Genomic DNA, 24513 nt, shown 5'->3' with positions numbered 1-24513 from the left:
GCAGTCTTGGTAGTAGCGAAGTCGCTCGTGCTGCTGCGGGATAGAACTTGCCAATCATTCTTGATCTGATCTGATCGAGAGGAATGGAAATTTTGTACCAAATTAGCTCAAGAAGAGCTGAGAATACGATACCGGGCTTATGCTTATACTTATGTCAAAATCAAACATTCAATTGCAATCGGATCTTTTTTGTTTATTCAATTTAAATATTGGGAGCTACCCTGCCTGAAAAAGGTATATCAGAATGAAAAGAAAAAATAGTAAAACTCGATATTATCAGATGATCGAACATTATCGAAAATTGATCGTGAAAAATGAAACTTTATGCCAATTCAGTTGGGCTTGTTCGACATGCGGGATCTCTCTAAGCTTTAGTTATCACTAATCTAATATACTCAGATTCATTAATATATAGAATTCTAGAGGATCGAATCTCGCCTGATTCGGTCATATGGATAAATGATCTTATGACAAACATATTCGAGCATATATATTAACGAGCATAAAATCTTTCCGGTAAGTGTCCCTTCTTTCCCTTCATGGTGTCCGTCTTACCCACATCGTGTGTCCGTGTCCGTGTACACAAGCTGAAACTGCACGTCAAAAACCTTGTTTTTGATTAATCGAAAATTCTATGGAAAATTAGAGATGTTAATGAGAAAGAAGGAAATTTTTACGTTCCATAGTAAGTCCCTACTAAATTATTTAACTTTTCCTTAAACATTTCCCCTCGTTGAAAACCGCTGTACAAAAAGGGCAAACTTCCACCGGTTAGCTTGCTATAATTTCTTCCACTTGCTTGTCAAGCGTACCATAATCACATGTTTATGACGCAGTGTTTGTTTGTTGTTATATGCTGCGTGTATGTCGTATGCGATAACACACACCTCCCACGGTCCGCACGTTAAAATCTTGCCCTATTGTTTAATTTCCTATTCATTCAATCATCCACCTTCCATCACGATGGCCACACCTTTGGCAGGAAAGTTAGCGCTAGTGACCGGTAAGTAGAAAACGATTCAGCCAGCTCACAACAAAAAGAGAGCAAAAAATAGCACATGCTAAAAACCATCGCTGTTACGTAAACATAATCAGGTGCCGGTTCTGGAATTGGACGTGCGACAAGCAAACTGTTGGTCCGGGATGGTGCGATCGTTGTCGCTGTCGATCGGAATGTACAGGCGGCACAGGAAACAGTATCGTCCCTTGCGGGCGATAATGTCGCGTACGAAATGGATGTCTCGTCCGGGGAAAGTATCGATGCCGTACTGAAGGAAGTGGTCGGACGGTACAAAAAACCACCCACAATAGTGGTCAACTCGGCTGGCATTACGCGTGATAATTTTCTGCTCAAAATGCCGGAATCCGATTTCGAAGCAGTGATTAATGTGAACCTGAAGGGTACTTGGTTGATGCTGCAACGTTTCGGACGTGCCATGATCGAGCACGAACTGGCCGGATCGATGGTGAACGTTTCGTCGATCGTGGCACGCACCGGGAACATCGGTCAGTCAAACTATTCGCCCAGCAAGGCCGGTGTCGAAGCGATGACCAAGGTGGTGGCACGCGAATTTGGACGCTACAATATACGGGTGAATGCGATCGTGCCGGGATTTATCCACACACCAATGACGGGCACCGTACCGCAGAAGGTGAAGGATATGATCATTATGCAGTGTGCCTTGCGGCGATTCGGTATTCCCGAAGGTAAGATTTTTCATTTGGAAAGATGCGCCGATAAGTTGATTGAAATAATTCTTTTTTGCAGAAATTGCCGAAGTAGCGGCCTTTCTGGCGTCGGATAAAAGCAGCTACGTAAACGGAACTTCAATCGAGGTGACGGGTGGATAGGAAATTGGTGAAGTAACATTTCGAGAGCACCCTAGAAGGGCGGCTGACAAACAGGGACCGTTCGTAACCGATACACAGGTTTTAACAGCTCAAAGCTACCTCTCACAACGCGTGCTACCTCATCATCACGTTTAGCCCATGCATTTAATGGTTCGATAAAACAGGAATGGATATTTCCCAATATTTTCTAAGAAAATTTTGCTATTCATGTTGTGTACAGAAGAAGAACTAGGAAAAATAAATGAAAGATAATAATTATCATGAAAAAAAAAAAAACGCCAAGACTCACATATAATGCCTACAGATAAGGTTGCCATCCAGCAAACACTTGGCAGAGATTACGCTTGTTGGTAGCGCTGAAGATCAGCATCTGCACCTGACCTTCGACCGAGATGTACTTGTTATCTTCCTGGCCGAGTAGTTTCTCCTCCACCTGCATCAGGGTACGCTCGGCCGTTACATTGATGTCTCGTCGGATCGATAATCCGATCGCTTCTTCCGATTCATCATCCGATCCGCTTGTGAGGTAAGCTTGCTGTTGACGACGATTCGCTTTCTTGTTTGACAGAACGTTCCACGAGTAGAGCGGATCGTACAATAGAACTTCCAAAATGGCGAGAATTATCGTCTGATTGTTCCGCAGCACTTCAAGTGTTTTTTCACATGATCTGCACGAAAAAGAAGAAAATAATCATTTAACAAAGAGACTCGATAATTTTCAAATAAAAAATCACCTACTTTCGGAATACCCCCTCAACGCCGCTGATCCCCATTCCATCCACGATATCCCGTGTCAGTCGGAACGGGACCGTTTCTGGTGTGGGTAAATTTTTTCCCATCTCAAACGCAATACCAAAGTCGATGTGTATCACTTCCCCGGTTAGCTTGTCGATCAGGATGTTTTGCACGTGTCGATCACCAATCCCTAGCACATAGCCGATCATCGAACTGGCGGCCACACTTTTGATGTAATTTTGCTGCCGTTCAAACCATACGCCCGGTTTGAGATATTGCTCGAGGAAATAGTGCCGAAAGACGGGCCGTATTTTGTTACAAAGGTCCAAATAGTTTTGCAGCTTTTTGTCCACCGTCATGCCCGCTTGAGCGTTCTGTAAGTAGGAAGAAAAAAAAATCGTCCTTAGATGTTGAACGATTCAAAACACAAATTTCAAACTTACATTGGCATACTTTTTCCTTGCGGCAGTCGGTTCGATGTCCTGTGGCCGGTACTTGACATGCCCGGTGAGCAACCAAGCACCGATCGGCATCGTATTGTTACACCACTCCAATACTCCGCTCTGTCTCGATAACGGTACCACTTTGTACGTACGGACGGACAGCTTCCGGTGTGCCGTTTCTTTGTCGTGGCGTAGCAAAATGTTCAGTATTCCGAATACTTGCTGCATTACTGCATCCTGGCGCATATCATCCTTTCCCTTCAGTAGTTGTGTTCGTTTCGTACCATTCAAACACAGGCAGGTTAGCTTTTTCGGTGCATTTATTCCACCTACGCCGATCACTTTGGGATCCCAGCGCTTGATGCCTACGATCCGGGAACGATAGTTGCCGTCCTTTATGACGGGCAGTTCTACCGTGGGACAATGGACGAGATCCAAATTGTCTAACAATCCCAATGGATCACGCTTGGTCATGGTGTACTCGCGGAAAGATGGACTGCTGGAAAGAGTTTTGTTGGCTAGTTCGATTAGGGCGAGATTCATTCTTTCGGACTGTTGCAACATTTGCTCAAGGGTTGGTTCTTTCTTCAGCTTTTTGTACACCTCTCTAACGCCTAGCAAACGGTTGTCGTTGGCAGGTGTCCTGGGGGAAATAAAAAGACAATTTTTAAATGATTAAGGTACTAAGAAGCACCTAATTAATTAAGATAACTAATTAATCAAATCGTTTTCATTCGGCATTTCCTCTTGTATTCTAAAAAATAATGTAGCCCTGTATTCGCCTCTCTCCTGGTAAAATTTTGTCTGTCCATCATCCCATACCTACCCAACGTTTAGGAAACGAGCCGGGCTTATTCACATTATAAAAAAAGTTAATCCCTGTATTATATCCAATTACCGCGGCATAATTATACTCTGTGCGATATCGAAAGTATATATTCCCGGAGTGGTCCGAGTGTGGGCTCAAAATGTATTTTTTTGCCGGAAAACTCCAAAATCGTTTAAAATCTCCTTGGTACCTAAATCGTCGGAGTTAAAACGTAGAAAATTAGCATTGATAAAAAATAACTTACTCATCATCCGGTTGATCCTTGAAGGCATGCAGCTGAGCAAACACGAACGGCAACGTGTGATGTGGATGATCCAGCGCACATCGTACCAGTGCTTTCTGTACCAACGCACCAACGACACTGTCCAATCCTACTCGCGGTGTGAGCTGTGGCAGTACGGCGATAAATTTATACGAAGGAATGCTCAGTAACGATTCTTCGATTAAATCCTTCGCATTCTTATTATCCTGATTGTTCAGCCAGAGTGAAATGATCCGAAATATCACCATATCGCTCACGATCGTCGTTTGCTTAGCGTACATCAAATAGTAGCAGAGTGCCAGATTCAAATAATCCCCTCGGCTCTGTTCCACCTCTTCCGCGGCTTTTTTATCGCGCTGTAGGTTTTTGTGCATAAAGTGAAGCGATCGACCGAGATCCTTACGCCGTTGATCGGTGGCGCTGGCGGCTTCCGCTTTTAGACGTACCGCTTCCTCCTCCATACGAGCCAGGTTGATTTTACGCGCTTCCCATTCCTGGGAGCGAACAAATTTGCTAAGCTGAAAAAAGGAAGGATAAAGCGAAGTATGAGCAGGTGATATTTTAATATCATCGGGAGTTTTGATATACCCGAACAAATTCTCGATCCGCGTATTTGGCGACCGTATGCTGAACGGTATAGTTACGATCCACCTCAAAACAACGATGACTGGAAGGAATCGTGCCGGAAGGTGCTTTCTGATCGTTGCCTGCACCCTGCTTGGAATGTACATAGTTGACACACTTTTCCGCCTGTTGGAAGTAATCGGTACAAAGCGACTTGATCTCTTGCAAGTGACCCTCAGCCTGAAACTCGCCGTAAAGTCTAAACGCGACCGCCTTTACCATCGGATCGTTGTACTTGTTGTTAGTCATTACTTCCCAGGCAAGTTCACGTGCCACCAACCGATGACCGGACGACCAATTGAGCTGAGCGTTCTCAAGCATTACGACCGATTGAATGTTGGCTGGCACCATTTCCTCCTTGCCGATCAGTGCCACATTTCGTATCGCACAATCGTCGTATCCTCTAAGGCGCGATTCGTGAATCAAGAGCAACAGCGTGCTGTAGACAGCCGGTGGAATCCAGTTACGTTTCGCCCGAATCCCGGCAGTAGTAAAAATGGACAACCGCTGCGAAAGAATCGATTCCATCAGCGTAAATTCACTGTGCGGAAGTTCGTCCTGTTGCTTCCACTTCTGCATCATATCCTGCTCGCAATCGATCTGTTTGGCAAAATGAATTTCCCCAAAGTCTTCTATCTGCTGCAACATACGCAAACGACACATACCGTGGTAAATGTGTTTGGTCGATTCAATGCTGGTAAGCTTGAAAATTTCACTAACGGCGCGCCGAGCCTCAATGATCGCACTGTCCACCGCCACCTCATCACGCAACTGCAAACACTTGAGAGCTGTATAGTGGGCACGCTCGAAGAAGCGTGATTGCAGCTGCAGCCCATTCGTTGTGCTAATAGTTCCCATTGCATCCGTGCCGTCAGTGTCAATAACAACGTTCCAGTCCGATAAACGCCACGCACATTCGTAATCGATCATCTGCTGTGGTGCGACGTGGAATGATCTTGCCAATCCATACAGACAAGAATCTTTAAGCGTTTGCAAAAAGCCTTCCTGAGCACTGGTGCAGCTAGTACCTTCCCGGGCGTTATCTCGCCACGCTGAAGTAGCATCCTGCATAACCAAACATTTGCCATAATTTTGCTCCAGGCGATAGTATTCTATCCGTTCCTGGATTGGATTTAGGAAAGATTGAACAGCATCATTTACACCGATAGCCAGATGACACTGCTTCATAAGATCCAGCAGTTTGGTATGCCTTTTCGCATCAGCGTTCCCCATTTCATCCTCCTCTCGATACCATTGCTCACCGTACATGATCGCTTTAAAGTGTGCCTGACAGAATTGGGAGGCTTGCGCTACCGGTAGATAGTTAATGGGGATTTTATACTGTGGAAACCTACGGAATGCAGAAAAGTTTTCATCGTTAGTAAAGCTTAATTTCTTACTCAACAACATATCAATACGCACAGCTGATTATGGATCCTGGCGCATTCCACAATCGTAAGCATTAGTTGTATTGCTTTGGGATCGTTGAAGATATTATGCTGATTTGGGTCGCTTCGAATGAGGTCGAATTTGGAGAAAAAATCGTTAATCTGCAAACCAGAAATGCATATGACATAAGTGCCGGAGCCGTTTTTCCCATCTCTACTGGACACATAATTTTTTCCCACCCACTGTACACCACAAAAACACTTACAAAATTGCCCATTTTTTCGATAACCGATTCTTCAAATTGCTTGATCGCTATCTGTACTAGCAATGGGATGATCTTTTCTGCAAATGTAGTTTCCTGTTCGGTCAACTTTTTAAGCATCGTATTACCCAAAAATGCTAATAATGCTGTAGATAACTGCTGAACAAACACGGGATAGATGAGTCGCTCATGGACAAGAATCGGCTGCAAATTCAAATCCCGACCCGATGTGTACGAGAATAGTTTTACTTCTTCCTGAGAAGTGCCCAAAAATGGATAAAGAGTTGGAAGCTTTGCTGTGGAAGAGAAACGATAACGTTACCGTTAGTAATGCAATTGAATATTTTGAATTGAAAAGTGAAATACAAACCCGCCAATGCGTGGAATGTTTTGCCGAATAGCAATTTATAGCAAACTAGGGAAGCCATGTTTGCCACGGACATTTTTTTACTCGTCAGCAATACATTCAGCTCGCTCAGCAAAACATCGACGCACTGTTCGATTGCTTCCTTGGAATTATTGATCTGAAAAATGTTATCTACAATTAATTTCTTGTACTATTTTGTATATTTGTTATTCCTAACCGTGTCGTATGCAATCATTTCTGCATCGGACTTGAGTAACATTGTGCCCAAATCAATCGGTCCTATTTCTCCTAAACACCGGAGAGCCTCTATCGAGCGCTGTAAAGCAAAGACAGCATCACATATGAAATTAATATTTGTCTAAAATACTACTTTATAAAATTACCTTATCAAATGGAGAATTTCGCACAACTTCTAGTAAAATGTATATCAACCGATGTAGGATGCTTTCGTCGCTAGCAAACGAGGACGAACACTGGTCGGACAATTCGTCGCACAACCGCTTCAGATCAGTCTTTTTCGTAGTTAGCTTTTTAGAAGACAAACATTTAGTTTCTACCATAAATTGATAAAAACTAAACAAACTAAAAACACTCACCATAATTTTTAAAGCAGCTAAATCTTCGTACCTGATGTTGGGCAGCTCAATGAGGGCAGAAATTTCCTCACCAGGCAGCAAACTTTCATGGCCAACCGTTTTTTGGCGCGTAATCATCAACCGCAGTTCATCGAAGCGCTTGTCACATGGCAAGTAGTTGAGATTACCGATAGCGTCACCAAATATGGTTGTGTGTTGTAAAATTAAAAACCGTAACATTGAGAGCGCTTTATTCGAAATGTTCGACGAAGGATCTACACTTTCCACCTCCAGCAGCGATGATACGATGAAATGCAACTGTTCGGAGAGTAGCTCGGATGCATCGGCCGATGTTACCACATGTGCAAGAAACCGATCGAAACTGTTCAGTGTGGCTAAGCGTAGCGCAGGAAATGTTGACAGTGTATTGCACAGGAAGCAAACCACATCACGCACCAGGTACGGTTTAAATGTACGTTCCTTCTGCTGATCGATGTACTCCTTTAGCTGATCCAGCAGAATGGTGTACTGAAGCAGGTGGATCATTTTTTGCTCCGGTTCTTCAGCAGCCCACATCCATCGTTTTACTTCCATTAGGGTCCGTTCGATTGCGGAACTATTTTTTAAACACAGATTGCTTAACAAGGTAAACTTGATCGTTTGTGATCCCCAAACGGACTGTTTTAAATGCTCCAGTGCTTTTGTGTAGGTGGGTATGCTAATGGACAGATCATCAGTTGAGCAGCTGGGAAGGTCTAGATCGGTCAGCTTTCCCAGCTCATCACTTTGGTTCAGGCGGTAGGTGAGATGTTTAATGATTTCTGACACGTGCTCTTTCAAATCTACCGTGCTGAGAAAAGGTGCAAGTGCCTTGTGCATGCGACTGGCCATCGTGTTGTACTTGGTGGTCATTTCTGTACATTTGGTGTATTTTGGTAGGAGAAACGACACACATTTCGGCAGTATACTCTGAAATGAAATTTTGATTGGTGAAATTAAACACAAATTCTAATTGCAGGTGTCTTCGGCACATATCGAGTAATTTTGGGCTTTAGCTTAGATACAACATAAAAAATCGAACATACCTTCACCATTTCTGTTTGCTGTAAGCCGACAGATTGGCAGAACTGTTCGAACAGGTCCGGCTGCATGCTCAGGATGACGAAGGCAATGCTTTTCTTATACTGCTGCACAAACTCTTCGATGGAAGCGATCTTTCCAACTAATCGGTAAGGAAAATCTAACAATCTATTTCCTTTGGTAAGCCACTGTTCCAACACGGAGTCGAGATTCGATTGGAGTAGCTTTCTGAAGTCTAAATCGCTGGTACGGGAAGTGATTTGTATGGTGTGTGCAATTTTATCTTTAAGATACAAAAAAATATATATTCAGCGGTATATGTACTGTATGATTTCTAAAGAGTACGATCGACAGGACCCGTGTAATCTTACCATCGTTTACATTTCCCAACTGGATAAGCAGTACAAAATCGCACAGAGCTCTGCGCCGTAGCATAAAGTTCGAGTGGAATATTCCAAATAGCAACTGGAGACAGCAACTAATAACGTTAACCCGTTCGGCTTCTTTTGTATTACGTATCAGCTCATCGAAATCGATCGTATCATACAGCTCCATTTGAAATTCATAAAAAGTGGATGGAATGGACGCAACATCACTGTGCGCCCAATCGTGTTTCATAAAATGCAATATGTTTCTAACTGCTTCTAACTTGACGCAATAGCTTGGATTGTTTAGAAGTGGCACCAAACCAGTGTAAATGCTTTCGTGCGCTTGGGTGCGGATGTGTTGCGGATAGGCTCGGAGCAGATACTTGACCTGGGCAAATATCTTAACCTGCAGCGCGTTAGAGTACGTATGCTTGGCGCACTGCTTTACAAACGAATACAGTACGATCGTTACATTGCGTATCATGTTTTCATATGGGCTTACAAAAGAAGCTAAATCTGTAAGTTTAAAAATAAAATTTTCATTAAGCATACAGCATGTCCAGTAGGGTAAGTTTGCCAATTAATGCACACTACCCAATTGTTGCACATTATATAAAAGTTGCTTTGTTTTTAAAAGTTTAAAACACTTAATGACGAACATATTTTTTTCCTGAAATATTGAACATTTCTGCTACAGGTATTTTGATTACTTTCAAAAGCAGGACGCTTTAGCGTATTTTTTAGATGCCAATTCAAATATTTACCCATAAAAGCGAATGGATTTCTAAACTCAAACAGCTAACAATCCTGTATCATCAAAATATAGTTTATTTCGTCATGTTCCAAAATAAAAATTTCGCACAAAAATTACGTTAAAAAATATCAGACCAGATGAATCTGTGATTTCTCATTCTAGCAGATCTAGCATCATCAGATTATGATGATGATGAGTGATCTTAAGCGTACAATAATTGATCACGATTTTAATTGGATTTTTAAGTTTGTTTGCAAATGAATGTTTTTTCTTTTTACTTTATTTTCCCAATTTTTCTGCCTTATTTCAAAATATATGAAATTTGAAAAGTCTCCTTTAGGTGTGCAATAATTGGCAAATGACGCAAAAATATGTAAAATAAATAAATATAAATTAAAAATACAAATTACTTTCGCTTACCTGCATATAAATCCATAATCATCTCCGTAATGCTCGGATTGGTGTAATGGATTTTGCAAACTTCCACTATGTTCCGAAGCACCCAAACTGCGACCAGCTCATGTGAAGCTTGTTTCAGCAAAATACGACACAAATCGAACAGGTAGAACAAATCCAAACTGTTGTACACATTAAGCCCCAACTTGTCCAGCAGATCGTGAACTTCATTCGCACTTGGCCCATCGTACTGTAGATATTCTGCCAAGACGTGATGCAAACATCGACGACAGCGCTGATAGGAAGAAAGTTGATCTTCCTCCACCACCGTTACGTACTGTGAATCTTCACCTTCGGCGAGATCAATCTGGCCGATCGTCCAGCGCAAAATCATCGTATGTTCCGTTTTCTGTAGCAACTTCTTGATTGTTGGATGATACGGACCACGAATTAGTGCTAGCAAACGATCAGCGATAATACCCGTTTTGTTTTCATTTAACGACGCATCGCGCAACAATCGCTCGAACCCCGCGTTTAATTGATCGAACTTTAGCAGTACCTTTTTGTAGAATGGGCTTTTGTTACACTGCTGTTCGTTGTACGCTTCGTGGAGTAGCAGCACGTTCAACATTTGCAGATACAGCTCTAGATCGTAGCAGATGCATATTAAACGATGAACTAGAAGATTATCATCATCCGGCAGTATGTTTTTTTCAAAATTTACTAGTTCACAGAGACGCGCGAATAATGCGTCGTTAATGTTGTAGTAGATTCTCTCGATCGGCTGTGAATCGTTCTTTCGCTTCGGGCGTTCTTCCACCAGCATCAGTTCGTCCAGACTATGTAGACGAAGCCGTTGCTCTAAAGCTTGCAGCTGTTCGTCTTGTTCTTGATACAAACTTTCATGCAAAACAGCCTGTTGTGCCTTGTCCACGTTCCGTACCTTGTCCTGTTTCGGTTCAGAACGCTTCGTTACCACGGCTAGAATAGAAATTTGTGCCAACAGCTTCGCACTTAATTGTTCCTTTGCGTTAAATATTGCTTTGGATTTGGTTTCATGCGTTTGTAGGTAAAGGTAGTTGAACAGTTTCGTAAGTACAGCGTCCACACTGCCCAAACATTCTACATTCCCTACCGTGTCCAGTATGCTCAACACTGTACCAACGTTGGGGTTCGTTTTCTCCACCGCAGAGGTGTAAAAAGCTTCCAGCACGGTACCATTTAGGAAGCTAATGTTAGGATATTTCCGGTGGCGTATCAGCAGCTGAAGCAATAGGTTCGATTCACTGCACGTTCGGGCAGCGGTGTTGGTACATCCACGGAATGTGCAAGCTACGATTTTGTTCCACAGTTCCATTTGTTCAGCTTTGAATATTGTGGCGATTGCTTTGTAGGCTGGTTTACTTTCGAAGTTGAGCAGCTCGGAACAACATCGGTAAAAAGCATTATGCTCTTGCACAGATTGTAATGTTGGTTGTATGTTACATAAAAGCTGCAGCAGACGCATGTAGTCTTCAGCGCTAATAGCAGCCTCGTATCTATCGAGTACCGCTGATAAGATGAACATCCTACAAAGGAAAGGTAAGGGATTAATACGATTGCTTAGTAATTTTTTTCTAAATGTTGGACGATTTCCTGGACCATTTTCAGTTCATTCCACACTTTTTTTTTACCATTTCCCAAGTATATTTGGAATGATTTTTTTAAGATTTAAGATTTTTTTGGAAAAAAGCACATAAATGACCGTCAATAAAATAAGATCACCTGCTATATCACATCAGATAAAACTGGGAGTGTGAAGCCGATATATATATTTTTGTTTGTAAAAATTAATTGAACATTTTCGAATCATTTAATGAATCATGAATTCGGTTATTAGTTACTTTTTTCGATTCGATTCGATTTCTATAGAATTTTTTTTTATTAGCAATACGACCAGGCCGTTCCTCAGAGAAAAAAAGAAGTTTTTTTTATTGTAAAACCCATCATGCTCTTATAAGCAACAAACGGAGCAAAAGTAGCGTGCGCACGCAACTGTTTAAATCCCAAATGGACGTTACGAACCACTCATATTTTTGGGCTATTTTGTGAATAAACAAGAACATTTTATATGCAGTAAGCTGTCGCTTGGCGAGAAATTTGTAATACTTGGTTTAAAAAAAATTATCCAAAAATTTTGTATTCTTTTGCGCTTATAATTTTTACCTATTGCTTTAAATATGTGTCTCCGTCTAAACAAATTAAGATAAATTCAAAAATATTTTAGAAACAGTCAGTAAAATTTAAAAACAAGATTAAGAAATATCTGGCAGGATATCCTGATAAAAGATGTAACATACCAACGTATATTGTAGTGATTCGGGGCTGCAACGATCATATCCATTATACTTTGAAGTTTGTTGAACTGCTTGTTTCTCTTAACGGCCGACTCATCACTGTTGCTTTCCTTCCAATTATCCTCATTCCAATAAACCTGCCACAAAAGTTTAAATTAAAATATTATACTTGCAACAGCCAGCACCATCATGCAAAATATATTTCCGTACCGTATAACACAGACGAGCAGCAAAATGAACAAAACCATCACAAAGCAGAACGCTGTCCTTAGCGCCTTGTGACGAGGAAGACAGTTCCCGAACCTTCATCTCACTCGTCACAATATAGTGGTACTCACGCAACGTTTTTCTAAACACTTCCTCATCCTCGGAAGGCCGGGGGCAATCTTTCGTAAGTCTTTTTACGTGAACGTGTGACTTGCCTTCCGGATACAAAACGATCAACGACAGGTGCATCAGCCGGAACAGTACACTTTTCTGTTCATTGCGAAGATTGCCTTCCTTGTAAATCTTCACCGTGTATGGAACGAGAGCCTCCATGAACTGGATTATCTTGCTCTTACAATCTACTGCAATCTAAAAGAAGAGCAACAATTTATTCACAATAACATTTGAAGTTTAAAAGCGTAGTGAAAGCTTACCGCCTGGATAACGTTTAAAGCCGTATTAATGAGTTCGTAAAGAACATTGCTCTTCTTCTCATTTGCCGTTTGGCGAATGTGGTCCATCAAACGAGTCAGATAGGTGGCTAGCAAAGTGGACATCGAGCAATTGTTTAGAAATTTCACCACCGCTAGCGAAAGGCAACTTGCAGCAGTATACCTTGCCGCTTGTGAGGAATCCATCATCACGAAACATCCGTCCAGAATATCTTTCCATTGTTCGTAGCTCACCGTCGTTAAGCTCCACCTAGAGGAAAGCACGAATTTTTGCAACGCCTGCAGGAAGCACATTCCGAAGCCCTCCCGCAATGCCTGATCCGACATCGCGTGCACACAACATCTAATCAGCTGACCGTACGAAAGCTGCGGCCCCTCCTCTCGATCCATCGCCAATTCAATGAGCTTATGTAGTACCACGACATAGTCGTAATTTTTGCTCTGCGGCTGTCCCTTGCTCGCTGCGGTATAGCTCTGCTTCTGGATGCCGTGATAAACAGCATCAAACAAAGCACTCCACGCCGTTTCGAACGAATCGGACGACATGTAGGCCAAGAAGTCTTCTTCTCGGTTGCTGAGGATGGTGTTCATCTTGTTGAAAGCTTTCTGGCGTACAGACACTTTTTCGGAGGGCATCTCCACCATAAGACTGCAAAGATCGCGATCCATCACAGCCATTTTGCTGCCGCTGGACGTGGAAGTGGACATTGTGGGGACCTTGGGTTTGAGGGACTATCGCTGTAAAATAAAAGGATTATAATGAAAGTATGCTTGTTATGTTTAGAAATTAGGAACTCTGTAATGAATCAAATTAGATCCCGTTAAACACTGAATTATGACAAAGATATAATTAGAGCTTTGGTAGAAGCTTACTAACTAAGATGAATATTTTGGGAAAAGTACCAGTTTAATGATCAATAAGCAAACAACCATCTAAAACACCGTCGCGATAGATGAAGCTGGAAGGCAGCCTCTGCGACAAGAACTTTGTCGAAGACTGGTGAAACCCTCAGAAGGATTTGAAGCCCCGAATGTGGAAGGACAAGGGAAAGCCCTAATCTCGCCCTTGTGCAGCAAATTATACTTGTCAGGCTCCAGTGTACTGGTTATGCCATGAGAATAGCACCGAACCATCTATTCCGTAATGAGTTTTAAGGACCAAACTGAGATGGAATTGAAGTCACCGCTTCCACAAACCCACATAGATCCACCATTTTGCATATCTTTCATAGTTTTTATTAAATTAACATATTCTCTCAGTCATTATTAGGATTAAACCTACGAATTATACTATAACCACTGTTAATAAGAAGTCTGATGAACGGACCCCGATCAGTTGCGGCACGATCGCCGACACTAATACCATACCAAACAGCGACTTTGAGGGAATGAAACGACACTTCAACGATTATTTGAAAGATCAGTACTAAAAACATTTTAGAGTGTTGCTACCTGTATATAGTCAACATGATGCTTTAGTCTTCTTATTCTTAAACACCTGTGTGATATATCACTCGCAATAGAAATTATACATAACAGGACGGACACAACAGTTTTGCTCGCGTTCGTAAGCGGTAGAACAGAAAAGTGTAATAAGATCGATTTATTTAGTTTACTCTCCAACGGTTAAACTTTGCGGTACGCACGTGTAGTTGTAATTGTTTTAACCATATTTAATTCGCTTTTAATTACATTCGTAAAATAATTTACATCGCAGTTGCTTCACATGCCGTTTTTATTGAAATATTAATTAGCTTTCTGGGCAAGAAATAGCTATGTTGAATGTTATTGCCGAGTAGCGATGAAATTATTTATACCTTCCTCCGTTTTCCGTCGCCGACAAAGAACAATTTAATCTAAAAATGCTTATAGGCTGTATTAATAAAATTGCCAAGCGAATAATACTAAGCACGAAAACGTTTGTGTAGCCTACAGACGATGATAGCTGTGAAAGATTTTAGAGGGCAAAAAAGCATACAAAGTGCATGTTATACACTACTTCCTACATTAAAAAAATATATCATTTAAATGTCATGAAACGTTTACACTCCAGTCCAAAGTATAGAGATTCGCCAGAGTAAATTTTGGTTATATAGCCCTGCCAAACAGCTATTAATGGTAACACTTACTCAACATAGGAAAAAATGAATGATTTTAAAGGTGGATCATGATCATTGGCCTACTAATACTAAGTGCTTCATCGATGCTCATTTTTAGATACGTTTTATGGCAAAATATTTAAGATATCGACATTCATAAATCACGTGGTAGAGGAGATTCGGGTAGGTATAACAAGATACCATACACATAACTACTACTAACTACTCATCTTCCTATTACTGGCTATTATTTGCTTCCCAAATCTAACTAAAACGGTATAATCACATTGTAATGAAAACATCCGGTAGTCCATCATTTTTAGCTTTCGCTTCTATAGGATAAGAGGGGAAGGATAAGTGCGAACTTAAGTTACTAGTCAACATTGTAGTTTTTTGTTTGTTTGTTTGTTGTTGCAAAAGCAGTCTCTAACAATGCGGTATATGTCACAGCTTGGAGCATGGAATAGATTCAAATACGTGTATCTGATCGGTTTCGTTTAACTTCATTTGCAACCGCGTGCTCTTCCAAAGAAAAGCTGGAACTGACGGGATTTAAGGAACTTTAGTGACCATCTACCAAAATGCACATTCAGTTCTGGCACACTTTACAAGTGCGTGTGTGTCTTATATATCCTAAAGAGCCCTAGAGTTAGTGCTCGTAGAACAAATATTAAAAAAAAGATCGAGTAAGATAAAACAAATATCATTTTATATCGTGGATTAAAATTAAAATCGTGCCTTCGATTAACAATAGGAGGATATTTGTGCGGATTCCCTATATTTCGACGAATGTTTTTAAGCGAAACATATCCTGAATTCGTCCTTCCAACAGCCCAGTTTTTTTCGCTTCACTTGGCTGTGATGTTTGTTTCCTGTAGCGATTGTTTCCTACCGATGGGTCCCAATCTTTGCTGACCATTTCCATTGTCGGTAATAAAGTTAAGCAGATCCGTCCCATCGACCCGTGTACCGAACCGGGCAAAGTGTACCCGTAACGTGCGTACAATATTGTTATCTGGATTGATCGAAATGCTCCCACCGGTGCTCGGGCCGATAATATTATCCTTCACAACCTGGTTCACGTCTACCAGGAACGTTATCCACCAGTGATCGTCCTCGGCAGTGGTTTGCAGCGAAGCTGGATTTTTGCCACAAAACAGTTCCATCTGAAAGATGATCGTTATGATGCAGGACAGGAGAAACTTACTGCTCACGATGCACAGCATCACCTTGCGTGATGCACCGATCGTCTTCGCAACCGAGAGCAAATCTTCCATCGTGCCGGATCGAAGCTGGCGCTCAAACTCGCTAAACAGTGCCAGAAGCAGTCCCTCTGCATCGTCGCGATCTTTCTTGGCCAGGCAGGGCAAAGCGGTGAAGATCATGCCCCAGAGCGTCCAGCGCGAAGGGTGGTCTTGGAGTACGGCCAACGAACGTCGGATCAAAATTCTGCCCTTTCGTACACCGAGTATGGATGTAATTTTCTCTTGCGAAAGCTGACCTATGAGAGCGGCTGATAGGTCATCGAAAGACTCATCCGTGTCAAGCATGCCATTCGTAGCACCAGTTTCTTTTATATTATTCAGCTGCCCAGGGCAACCACCATTGCTTTCGCGTAATTTCTTTTCACGCAGTAAATTGGCTGTTGCTATGGCGATCGGATTCAGCTTGTCTTCTAGCTTCAGCAACAGCTTGTACAGTGCTTCAATTAGCAACAGTACATGTCGAGCTTTGCGTTGCGATAAAGATTGTTCGGCCGCAGTTCCAGCGCCATTCCCATTCAGTTGGTCACTGCCCATCACATCAGCATCGATCAGCTTCCGGGGTGCAATTACGCTTCCACACTGTAGCTTTCCGAGAGATTTTTCGAACTGAAACGGCGTATAGGAGCGAGCCGTACTGCAACCATCTTTTCCATCGTTACCGTAAGCCGATTTAGATTCGGAACTTCTGCGTTCGCGGTGCAAATTCATCATCCCGGCACCACCACCACCACCCTTGACGTTCCTCGTTAGCATAGATAGCAGTAGCAGATGTGCATGTTCCTTGCTAGTAGGAGTCGTCTGGGTAAATGGATGACTCAGTTGATTTTCCTTGTAGATACGATTTTCGCCACCATTTCCTTTCCCAGCCGCTAGTCGTTGCTTAAACACGGTGAAATAGTAATCGTTCCAGTAAGGTAGGTCAGAGTTCAGCTGTGTTAGCTGTATGCCGATCAACCACTGTTTGTCCCGGTTGCTCATCATATTCGCGTATTCATCGTGTTCTCTTGCCAAACCACCAGGTATACCGTTGCCGTGTCGCAACCTTTGCTGCTGCTGCTGCTGCTGTTGTGCATAGTGCAGCTGTTTGACGGCCGATCTTGGCAAGTTTTGAGGCACGTTCATTTTCATCCCATTACCGGGCGCGTTGAAAGAATTGGCCAGCTGTCGGTTGAACGCAAGCAGCGGATGATTTTGTTGAATTTCCTGGACAAGTCGCTGATTAAACTGATTGTTCTGCAACGGTGTTGGGCTACGCTGCATCAGAAACGGTCCCGGTGGTCCTGGATGGCGCTGAGGTATGGGTGGACCAATCGTTACTGGCGGTGGTGGTCCTTGCATAAATCCTTGCAGTGGCGAACCGTACGGCGGACAACGCGGTGGAAAAGCGGGATGCATTGCGAGATTGTTAATTGGAGTCGAGTACGGACGGGCTTGTAGTATGTTGTATGGTAGTAGCCCAAGCGGAAGACGATTCGGATGATTCAACAATGGCGGGGCAATTGGTGGTGGTGGTGGTGGTTGCGATGGCGGAGGTGGTCCGGGTGGAAATAGAGCACAGTTTCTCGCTGCCAACAGATGTGGTGGCGGCGTCATCAGTGCGGGCGTTGGAACTCCTAGCGATGACAGCAAGGACAGCGATTGAATAGTCTTGGCCTCCTTGGGTGGTAGTGTGTAATGTTCGCGAGGTTTTACGACCGGCTGATGATGATGGGCTGTGGACTGGCGAAACGTTTGCTGCTGCTGCTGTTGTTGTGCAATTTGTTTTTGCAGCAATTGCAGTGATTGTTGATGCTGGTTCTGTTGGTGCTGATTCTGGATTATGCTTCGCTCGATATCTTCCACCGAAAGCATTTTCATCGGTGGAAACAATCCGGCAGGCCGTGCAGGAGTTTGTTGTTGATGAAAAGCGTTCGGTTGTGCAAATGGCGTGACGTTTGATTTCCGATCGTAGTACTGCTGCGGTTGCTGTGGTGATGATGGTTGCACCTTCAAGGGACTTCCCCAGATACTAGGATCCAACCGTAACTTGCTAGCAAACTCATCACCAATACTCTGTGCAACCACACTGCTGCGACCACTCTCATCGTTCGTATCGTACTGCGTCAGTTTCGAAAGTTGCAGATCAAAGTCGTAATCCTCAAACAGCAAATCGCCACTGCTAACGTCATCATCGTCCCCGGGAAAGGATGCATTTCGGTTGCGCTCTAAACGTACCAGATTTTCGTGAATGTCTTCCCAGTCGCCTTTGTCCGCCGAACCGAACGTTTCATCATTCAAGGCGTCATACTCTTCCTCGTCCGAAATGTCTTCTTTGCTTCGCCGCGGTGAGTGCAATGTACGGGTTCTCGTCTGCGGACAGAATCTGCGGCCAAACTCTTCCTCCTCCTCCTCCTCGCCGGCATCATGCTCATCCGGCAGTTTTGTATTAAATCCAAAAAACGAATCCATCTGTGTTCTCACTCCTCATCACGCGTTGGCAGTAAAGTGGAGAGTGTAAAGCGAATCGGGCGATGTACATGCACCACACACCAAATTTGCAGCAGTAGCGCCACAGGAACTTGGGGAATGGGTACACTGCAAATATCTTATCACTAACAAAATCACTCTATAACGATTGTGAAGCGTGAACAAATAAAGCAAAACTGCACAACTTATCCATACAGTTTGGGTTTAATGTTGAAATACTTTCTTCGAAGGGATAATCTTTCCCGCAGTAGCCATCGAACCAACAAATAAATGACAATTTCATCCAAAGCATTGTCAAACGGCGAGGGGGGTTTCCTTTTTTTCCGGCTTCAAGATTTCAACTGCACAGCGTAAATGCGTACAATTGTCAAAGTGCCGGTATTCGTGATTTTTTGGAATTTTATCAAAACAAAAGCGGCTTTTCGTTCAAGGTCACTGGCTGGGGAACGATGGCCAGTAAACACAAATATTTAGGGAGAATGCAAATTAACATCGAACTGTTGATGCTACGCAATGAAAACATACGTTAATGTTCGATAAGAATGGAATGTAGTAGTGGAGGAGCTGTATAATAAGCGATAATAGACTATAGAAACAACCGATTTAATCGAACCATAAATAATCCTAAAATATGTTGGAAGAAACAGTGACCAAACTATTTATGTACAGCATACACTGCACTGTGCAGTACTTACCAACACTGAACCGATCTGTTCACAAACCAAAACACACTTTTACAGCATTCACCGACGATTACACTACGCTACAAAGACACAACGAGTTGCCACCCACTCCACTCACACACGATGATATATTTGAGCGAAAGGAAAAGCACTGCAAACACTAAGCGGTTTAATCACCTGTTTCCTAGCATATAAATTTCAGCAAATAAACTGAGCTTGCTTTGATTTTCGTCGATAGTTCACGTTACCAAACAAAAATATGCGCCGAGCGTACATGAGCTGACAGTTGATGCTCCATCAGCTGTCAAATTCCGAAACGCATCTAATGTCTGTTTAAAATTTGAAAAGTGACACACGAACCATTTAGATCGGTTTGGTTTGTTTAGGACGAACATTTCGATGTGATTTTTAATGTAGACACAAAAAAAAACAAATAGTCAGAATATTACATTATTTTAACACTAAATATAGTAAAAAGTAGTGGAAACCTACTAGTGGAATTGACGATTACTACATGTAAAGGTAAATGGCTTTTTGTTTTTGATCATCTTACACCTCATTAAAATTAGAATTCGATCAACGTGAGAGCATCGTTTTTGGTCGGTGATAACCTGCAGCAAGAAGGGAAATGTGTTAACATTAACCTCTTTAAAACATTACGCTTCCACCCACCTTACCTGCAGAACAGTTGTCGATAAACTTTCACCGGTACTACACATAACGTCACTATATCCTCCTGGGCACATATGATGGCTTCAATTTCTTCATCCGGCATCCCAACAACGACCTCCTCATTTACTTCGATGATTTGTAACCTTCTTTCTAGACCTCGCCGTTCGGCCATCGTGTTTGGTCGGACGAATGTAATTTCTCCATTCACGAACCGAAAACCGAATCCTTTCTGCACATCCCTAGCAATGGTCACGTAGCGTTCTCCTGGTCTGGTATAACAAAAAGTAGTGGAAATTACATATCTTTCTGATGTTCCCCACATATACCTAGATTTCAGACATACTTATCTTTTGTAAGTAATTTTATGCTGTTGCGAACATTGTTCCGAACCAGCTCACGAACACGATCTAACACTACACCGGAAATAGGCACATTTTCAAAGCACAGTATTTCATCCCCGTATCGAAGTCCGGCCATGTATGCAGGACTTCTGCGGGTTACAGCACAGACCAGTATCTTTCCCTCCTGTTGTATGCGCCTACCGGTAACACCGATCTTACCTCCTTCGCTTTTTCGTATAAGTAGCTGGAATCAAGGGATTAATAATTATTTCCACTTCTGATCGATCGCCACAGTCCAGTGCGCTACAAACTTCTCTTATTCCATCGGCAGCAGGAAATCGTGCAACTCGCACGGGATAATGCTTGTGGACAATATCGCTAGCACTTGCAACGCCGACGGTGGATCTGTTCGTAGAAACAAACAAATCCTGTTGTTCCCAACTGATCGACATCGGTCCGGCTCGAACTTGTCTTCGAAAGGTTTTTCCTCTGACTGATCTCAACTTCAAAATGTGATAACACTGAACGCCAGAAATCGTGAGAGCTCTCTGTATTTAGTTGTCCGATAAGAGCGTTCATTTGCTTTGCCTTTTTTTTGGGAATAAACGCATTGCTCTTGATAATGAATATTAAATGCTACCTCTTTGGTGGTATGCCGGTATGTTAAATCATATTTCTTAGCCATTAGTCATTAGCCTGCCATTGCATCTAGAGGATGTATCGGATGAGAGAACACAGTAAAACGAAGTATCGTTTAGGTATCGAAGTAGTACGGATTAAACCAATCTCTATTGGAATAACACAATCGTATATTAAGGATCGACGGTACGAAAAATTTGGCAGGGTCAGAAAAAATAATGCTTCGCCCAAAACACCCAAAAGTATGAATGTAGATGAAAATCTTTGTGCCAGACAGTTTTTTTTTTTTGCAGGATGACTCTTAGCAGCCAGGACGCTTCATCAGGCTACTCCCAACCGAGTTAACTTTCCGCAGCAGAATCTGTGGAGCAGTATAGAGAACGAATGGTTAGACTTTTCATGTAGAAATGCCTGATCGATCCGCTAGCTTACCTCATTTTCCGCCGCAATTCTTTCTTGCATCTTTCTCCGATTTGTAGCGGCACTGGTCAGTGGTGAAACGTTCGTTGAGCTCTATAAAAATATGTATTTTGTGTTAACCTTCTTATACGGGTATTATTTCACCTTGTAACATTATACATACACTGCGCTTGACCGGTTTAATGTTTTTAGTCTGCAGCGTTGGTCGGGTCGTAATGATGCGTCTAAGCAGTATTTGATTGGTTCGTTCGATTTCACGCACACGCTCGCGGCTAAAGGAGATGTTGTGCTGCTGTCCCGGAAGCTTCCGGTTTGATAATCCACTTCCCAGCGTGCCGGTTCCTGCCGTTTGACGTTGCGCTCTGTTTTGTCCCGTACCTGACGGCAACACAAACCGTTCCAGTTGGTTGGAAATGAAATCGATGTGCAGTAGATGACCATCCGGTTCGATGTTCATTGGTGGATACTGAGACACTTGGATTGGGGTTCGCTTTTCGACCGAATTATCCTCCTCTTCATCCTCCTCCTGCTCGGTATGAAACTCCGATTCCGAGTAATGCTGCTGCTCGGTATATTGATCATCCGCAGAAGATGCTTCTTGATCCGACTCCGAATCTTCTTTCCTTTCCGGTTCGGCTGCCGGTGCAAACTTATCGTCGAACGGACGAAACGTTCGGGCGACGGAGGTGCGGGAAAGTTGTTCCCATTTCCTAATGCCACCGACCATCGTTTCCGGTGTTGTGCGTCCGGGATAAAGGTGAGAATTCATCTTGTGGTCTGTAAAAAAAGGAATCACAATCAGGAAATAGCCAACTTTGTTCGGGTGCAGCTCTGTGTTGGGCTGCCTACTTCATTGAACTGCACCTGGTGAGCCTACTACTGCCGCTCTTCTACGAAAGCGGAACAAGCATGAATGGTATGTTTAACCATATGTGTTACTATAGCAACGCAGAGGGTTGAAATGCGTCAAGTTCAATATTAAACGACTGGAGGAGGGTCGTCGTTGTCGTCGTGGTCGTGGTCGTCATTGCATTCGTTCCGCATGATTCGTTATGAATCACTTTCGGTTTTATTGTTTCGCAGGAAATAGGAGAAATAGGGATTCGAAGTGAAATCAATACAATTTTGGGGTCAGTTATCGAACAAAACACTGAAGATTTTGAATGCTAAATACACTTTACGTCACAAATAACTAGGACATATTCAAGCAGTTATTATCCTTTGAAACATGTAGTGTAGTACATGACCCTGTTCCCTAATGAGAAATCCTACGGTCCAATGTCGTTATCAATCCTCGCAGACTCACGCTGGAAAAGCTTTATGACGGGAATGGCCCTCGACATTGATCTAGGAATCTCTTGATTTACCTCATTGCAAGTCAAGGTCATGCAGATTACGATCGACTATGACACGATAATGTATCTTCGTCTATTATTAGGCGCGGTCTTTTGTTAGTCGAGGATTTGACACGGAAGCATCGTAGCTTACAAGACCTGCTTCTCTTCGTTTTCGGTGGTTGAAGCTGCGACGATATAGCCCTTTCGATGCATTAGGCCGTCACGATTACGAAGACTTGTTACGCTCTGTATCTCCCGTTAGCCTACTTACTATAGAACACGTCCTCGTGACATCCGATCAACAATAGATTTCCAGGAAACTCAATCCTTGGCTGTAGCTTCCCAACCATGTAGGTGCCGGACCTCCGACAGGTACCGCTTCACCTGAGACAGCTAATGAACGCGGTATGCTTCCTGACGCCTCGTGCCGAACTGGGGGTCGCTGAAGAATACCTTCTTCGTGGGACATCCTTATATCTAGCCTCTAGCCATCGCATGCAGCCGTCCTTCACCGCTGTCAGGATGTGCTCATCAAGCTCGTGGTCCATCCTTTTCCTCCACACTCCATGCTCTAACACAACGCCAAAGATGGTCCAAGAATCTTGGCCATATAGGACCTGGCGAATCAGTGTGCGATACATATCATATTTCGTGCGTTCTCGAAGTCTTCTGAACATGCACTGCTCTCCTGCAGAATGCGTTTTCGGATTTGCAGGTTTATTGTTAGTTCGATCTTTATTGGGCAAACTTCAATCGAAAAATAATTTTTCAATTATTAATTTGGCCAAAACATAGAATCCACCGTTCGAGAGAATCAAAGAGAGAGCAGATTTGTTTTATATATTGAAGAAACATTTGTTGAACGAAGTCACATTCAAATTAAATTTCATGCATTGAGTGTGTTAGGTTTGGGACTTTAACTGCCTTTACCGTTCAACATTTAGTCTATTTTTAATAGATTAATAGATAAAGGCGAATCACCTAAGCAGCAACTCTCAAATTCCGATAAATAATAATTGAAATTTGAAGATATAATATAATCAAATGAGATTCATCGATCGTCCCACAGTATTCGCGATCGAAAGTTTTTACGATCTTCATGTCATCACACGAAGCTCATCGAAAAAGTGTGCCACACAGCGATCGAAAGCGATATTTTTTCCTACAAACCAAAAGCCGAACAACTCTGACGATGACGACAGCTGCTGCTCTCACGGTAGCACGATCGTAGACGATCCATCATCGGTTCTGATCCGCCACCGCTTCGGATCAACTATCCGGACAGCATGCGTAGCGAGAGGTATCAACACCAACCGGACCGGCCCAACCGGGACGGCTCTAGGGCAATAGTGCGTACCAGGCGTCATCGTGCGCGCAACCAACGTTGAAGCGGGCGGATGAAAGACATGCGCATGCGCTAACATTAATTAAAGCGTTGAACTTTGCCCCTGCCTTCGGTTGAACTCGGCTGAGAATGGAAGCGCCATGAGGCACAATTTCACGGTTCAATGAGCACGCGAGATGAAGGCGAACAGTGAACCATGCACGCAGTAGGAAGATCCCTAATTCCCGCCGATCTCATCGCTTCCGCAGCAGCATAATTTCTTCGCCGCTTTGAACTCCCTCCTCCCTTGGAAGCATGCTTTCTTCCGATGCGGGTT

At 43.0% G+C, this 24513-nt stretch overlaps 6 protein-coding genes across 6 annotated transcripts in view; 2 read left to right on the top strand and 4 right to left on the bottom strand.

Annotated features, from left to right (window-relative positions):
• LOC126565684 (uncharacterized) overlaps positions 1–24513 on the top strand; it is a 343737-nt gene that overhangs the window by 37421 nt on the left and 281803 nt on the right. The gene's annotated exons all lie outside the window — the stretch shown is intronic.
• LOC126565292 (estradiol 17-beta-dehydrogenase 8) lies at positions 927–1858 on the top strand. The gene is made up of 3 exons (XM_050222457.1): positions 927–1003; positions 1096–1707; positions 1769–1858. Exons 1-3 carry the CDS (start codon positions 964–966, stop codon positions 1849–1851), a joined length of 735 nt encoding a protein of 244 aa, XP_050078414.1. The 5' UTR covers positions 927–963; the 3' UTR covers positions 1852–1858.
• On the bottom strand, positions 2138–13638 carry LOC126563725 (serine/threonine-protein kinase ATM). Its single transcript, XM_050220383.1, has 17 exons — positions 12913–13638; positions 12482–12847; positions 12275–12408; positions 9960–11503; positions 8789–9301; positions 8423–8700; positions 7359–8306; positions 7146–7289; positions 6980–7078; positions 6766–6919; positions 6399–6691; positions 6167–6294; positions 4709–6095; positions 4103–4638; positions 3030–3672; positions 2590–2960; positions 2138–2519 (listed from the first exon to the last, which is right to left on the bottom strand). Exons 1-17 carry the CDS (start codon positions 13636–13638, stop codon positions 2150–2152), a joined length of 8634 nt encoding a protein of 2877 aa, XP_050076340.1. The 3' UTR covers positions 2138–2149.
• LOC126564026 (protein PAT1 homolog 1-like) lies at positions 15878–18742 on the bottom strand. Its single transcript, XM_050220928.1, has one exon. The coding sequence runs from the start codon at positions 18740–18742 to the stop codon at positions 15878–15880; it is 2865 nt and encodes a 954-aa protein (XP_050076885.1).
• Positions 20009–20908, bottom strand: LOC126565403 (syntenin-1-like). Its single transcript, XM_050222576.1, has 4 exons — positions 20768–20908; positions 20459–20700; positions 20121–20384; positions 20009–20054 (listed from the first exon to the last, which is right to left on the bottom strand). Exons 1-4 carry the CDS (start codon positions 20906–20908, stop codon positions 20009–20011), a joined length of 693 nt encoding a protein of 230 aa, XP_050078533.1.
• LOC126565317 (uncharacterized) lies at positions 21397–22284 on the bottom strand. The gene is made up of 3 exons (XM_050222484.1): positions 21679–22284; positions 21528–21608; positions 21397–21456 (listed from the first exon to the last, which is right to left on the bottom strand). The coding sequence occupies exons 1-3, from the start codon at positions 22282–22284 to the stop codon at positions 21397–21399; spliced, it is 747 nt and encodes a 248-aa protein (XP_050078441.1).

Source organism: Anopheles maculipalpis, chromosome 3RL (assembly GCF_943734695.1).
Source record: "Anopheles maculipalpis chromosome 3RL, idAnoMacuDA_375_x, whole genome shotgun sequence".
In the NCBI taxonomy this organism is placed as follows: domain Eukaryota; kingdom Metazoa; phylum Arthropoda; class Insecta; order Diptera; family Culicidae; genus Anopheles; species Anopheles maculipalpis.
The sequence above is the reverse complement of the archived record's forward strand: the minus strand, read 5'-3'. Positions and strand labels throughout refer to the sequence as shown.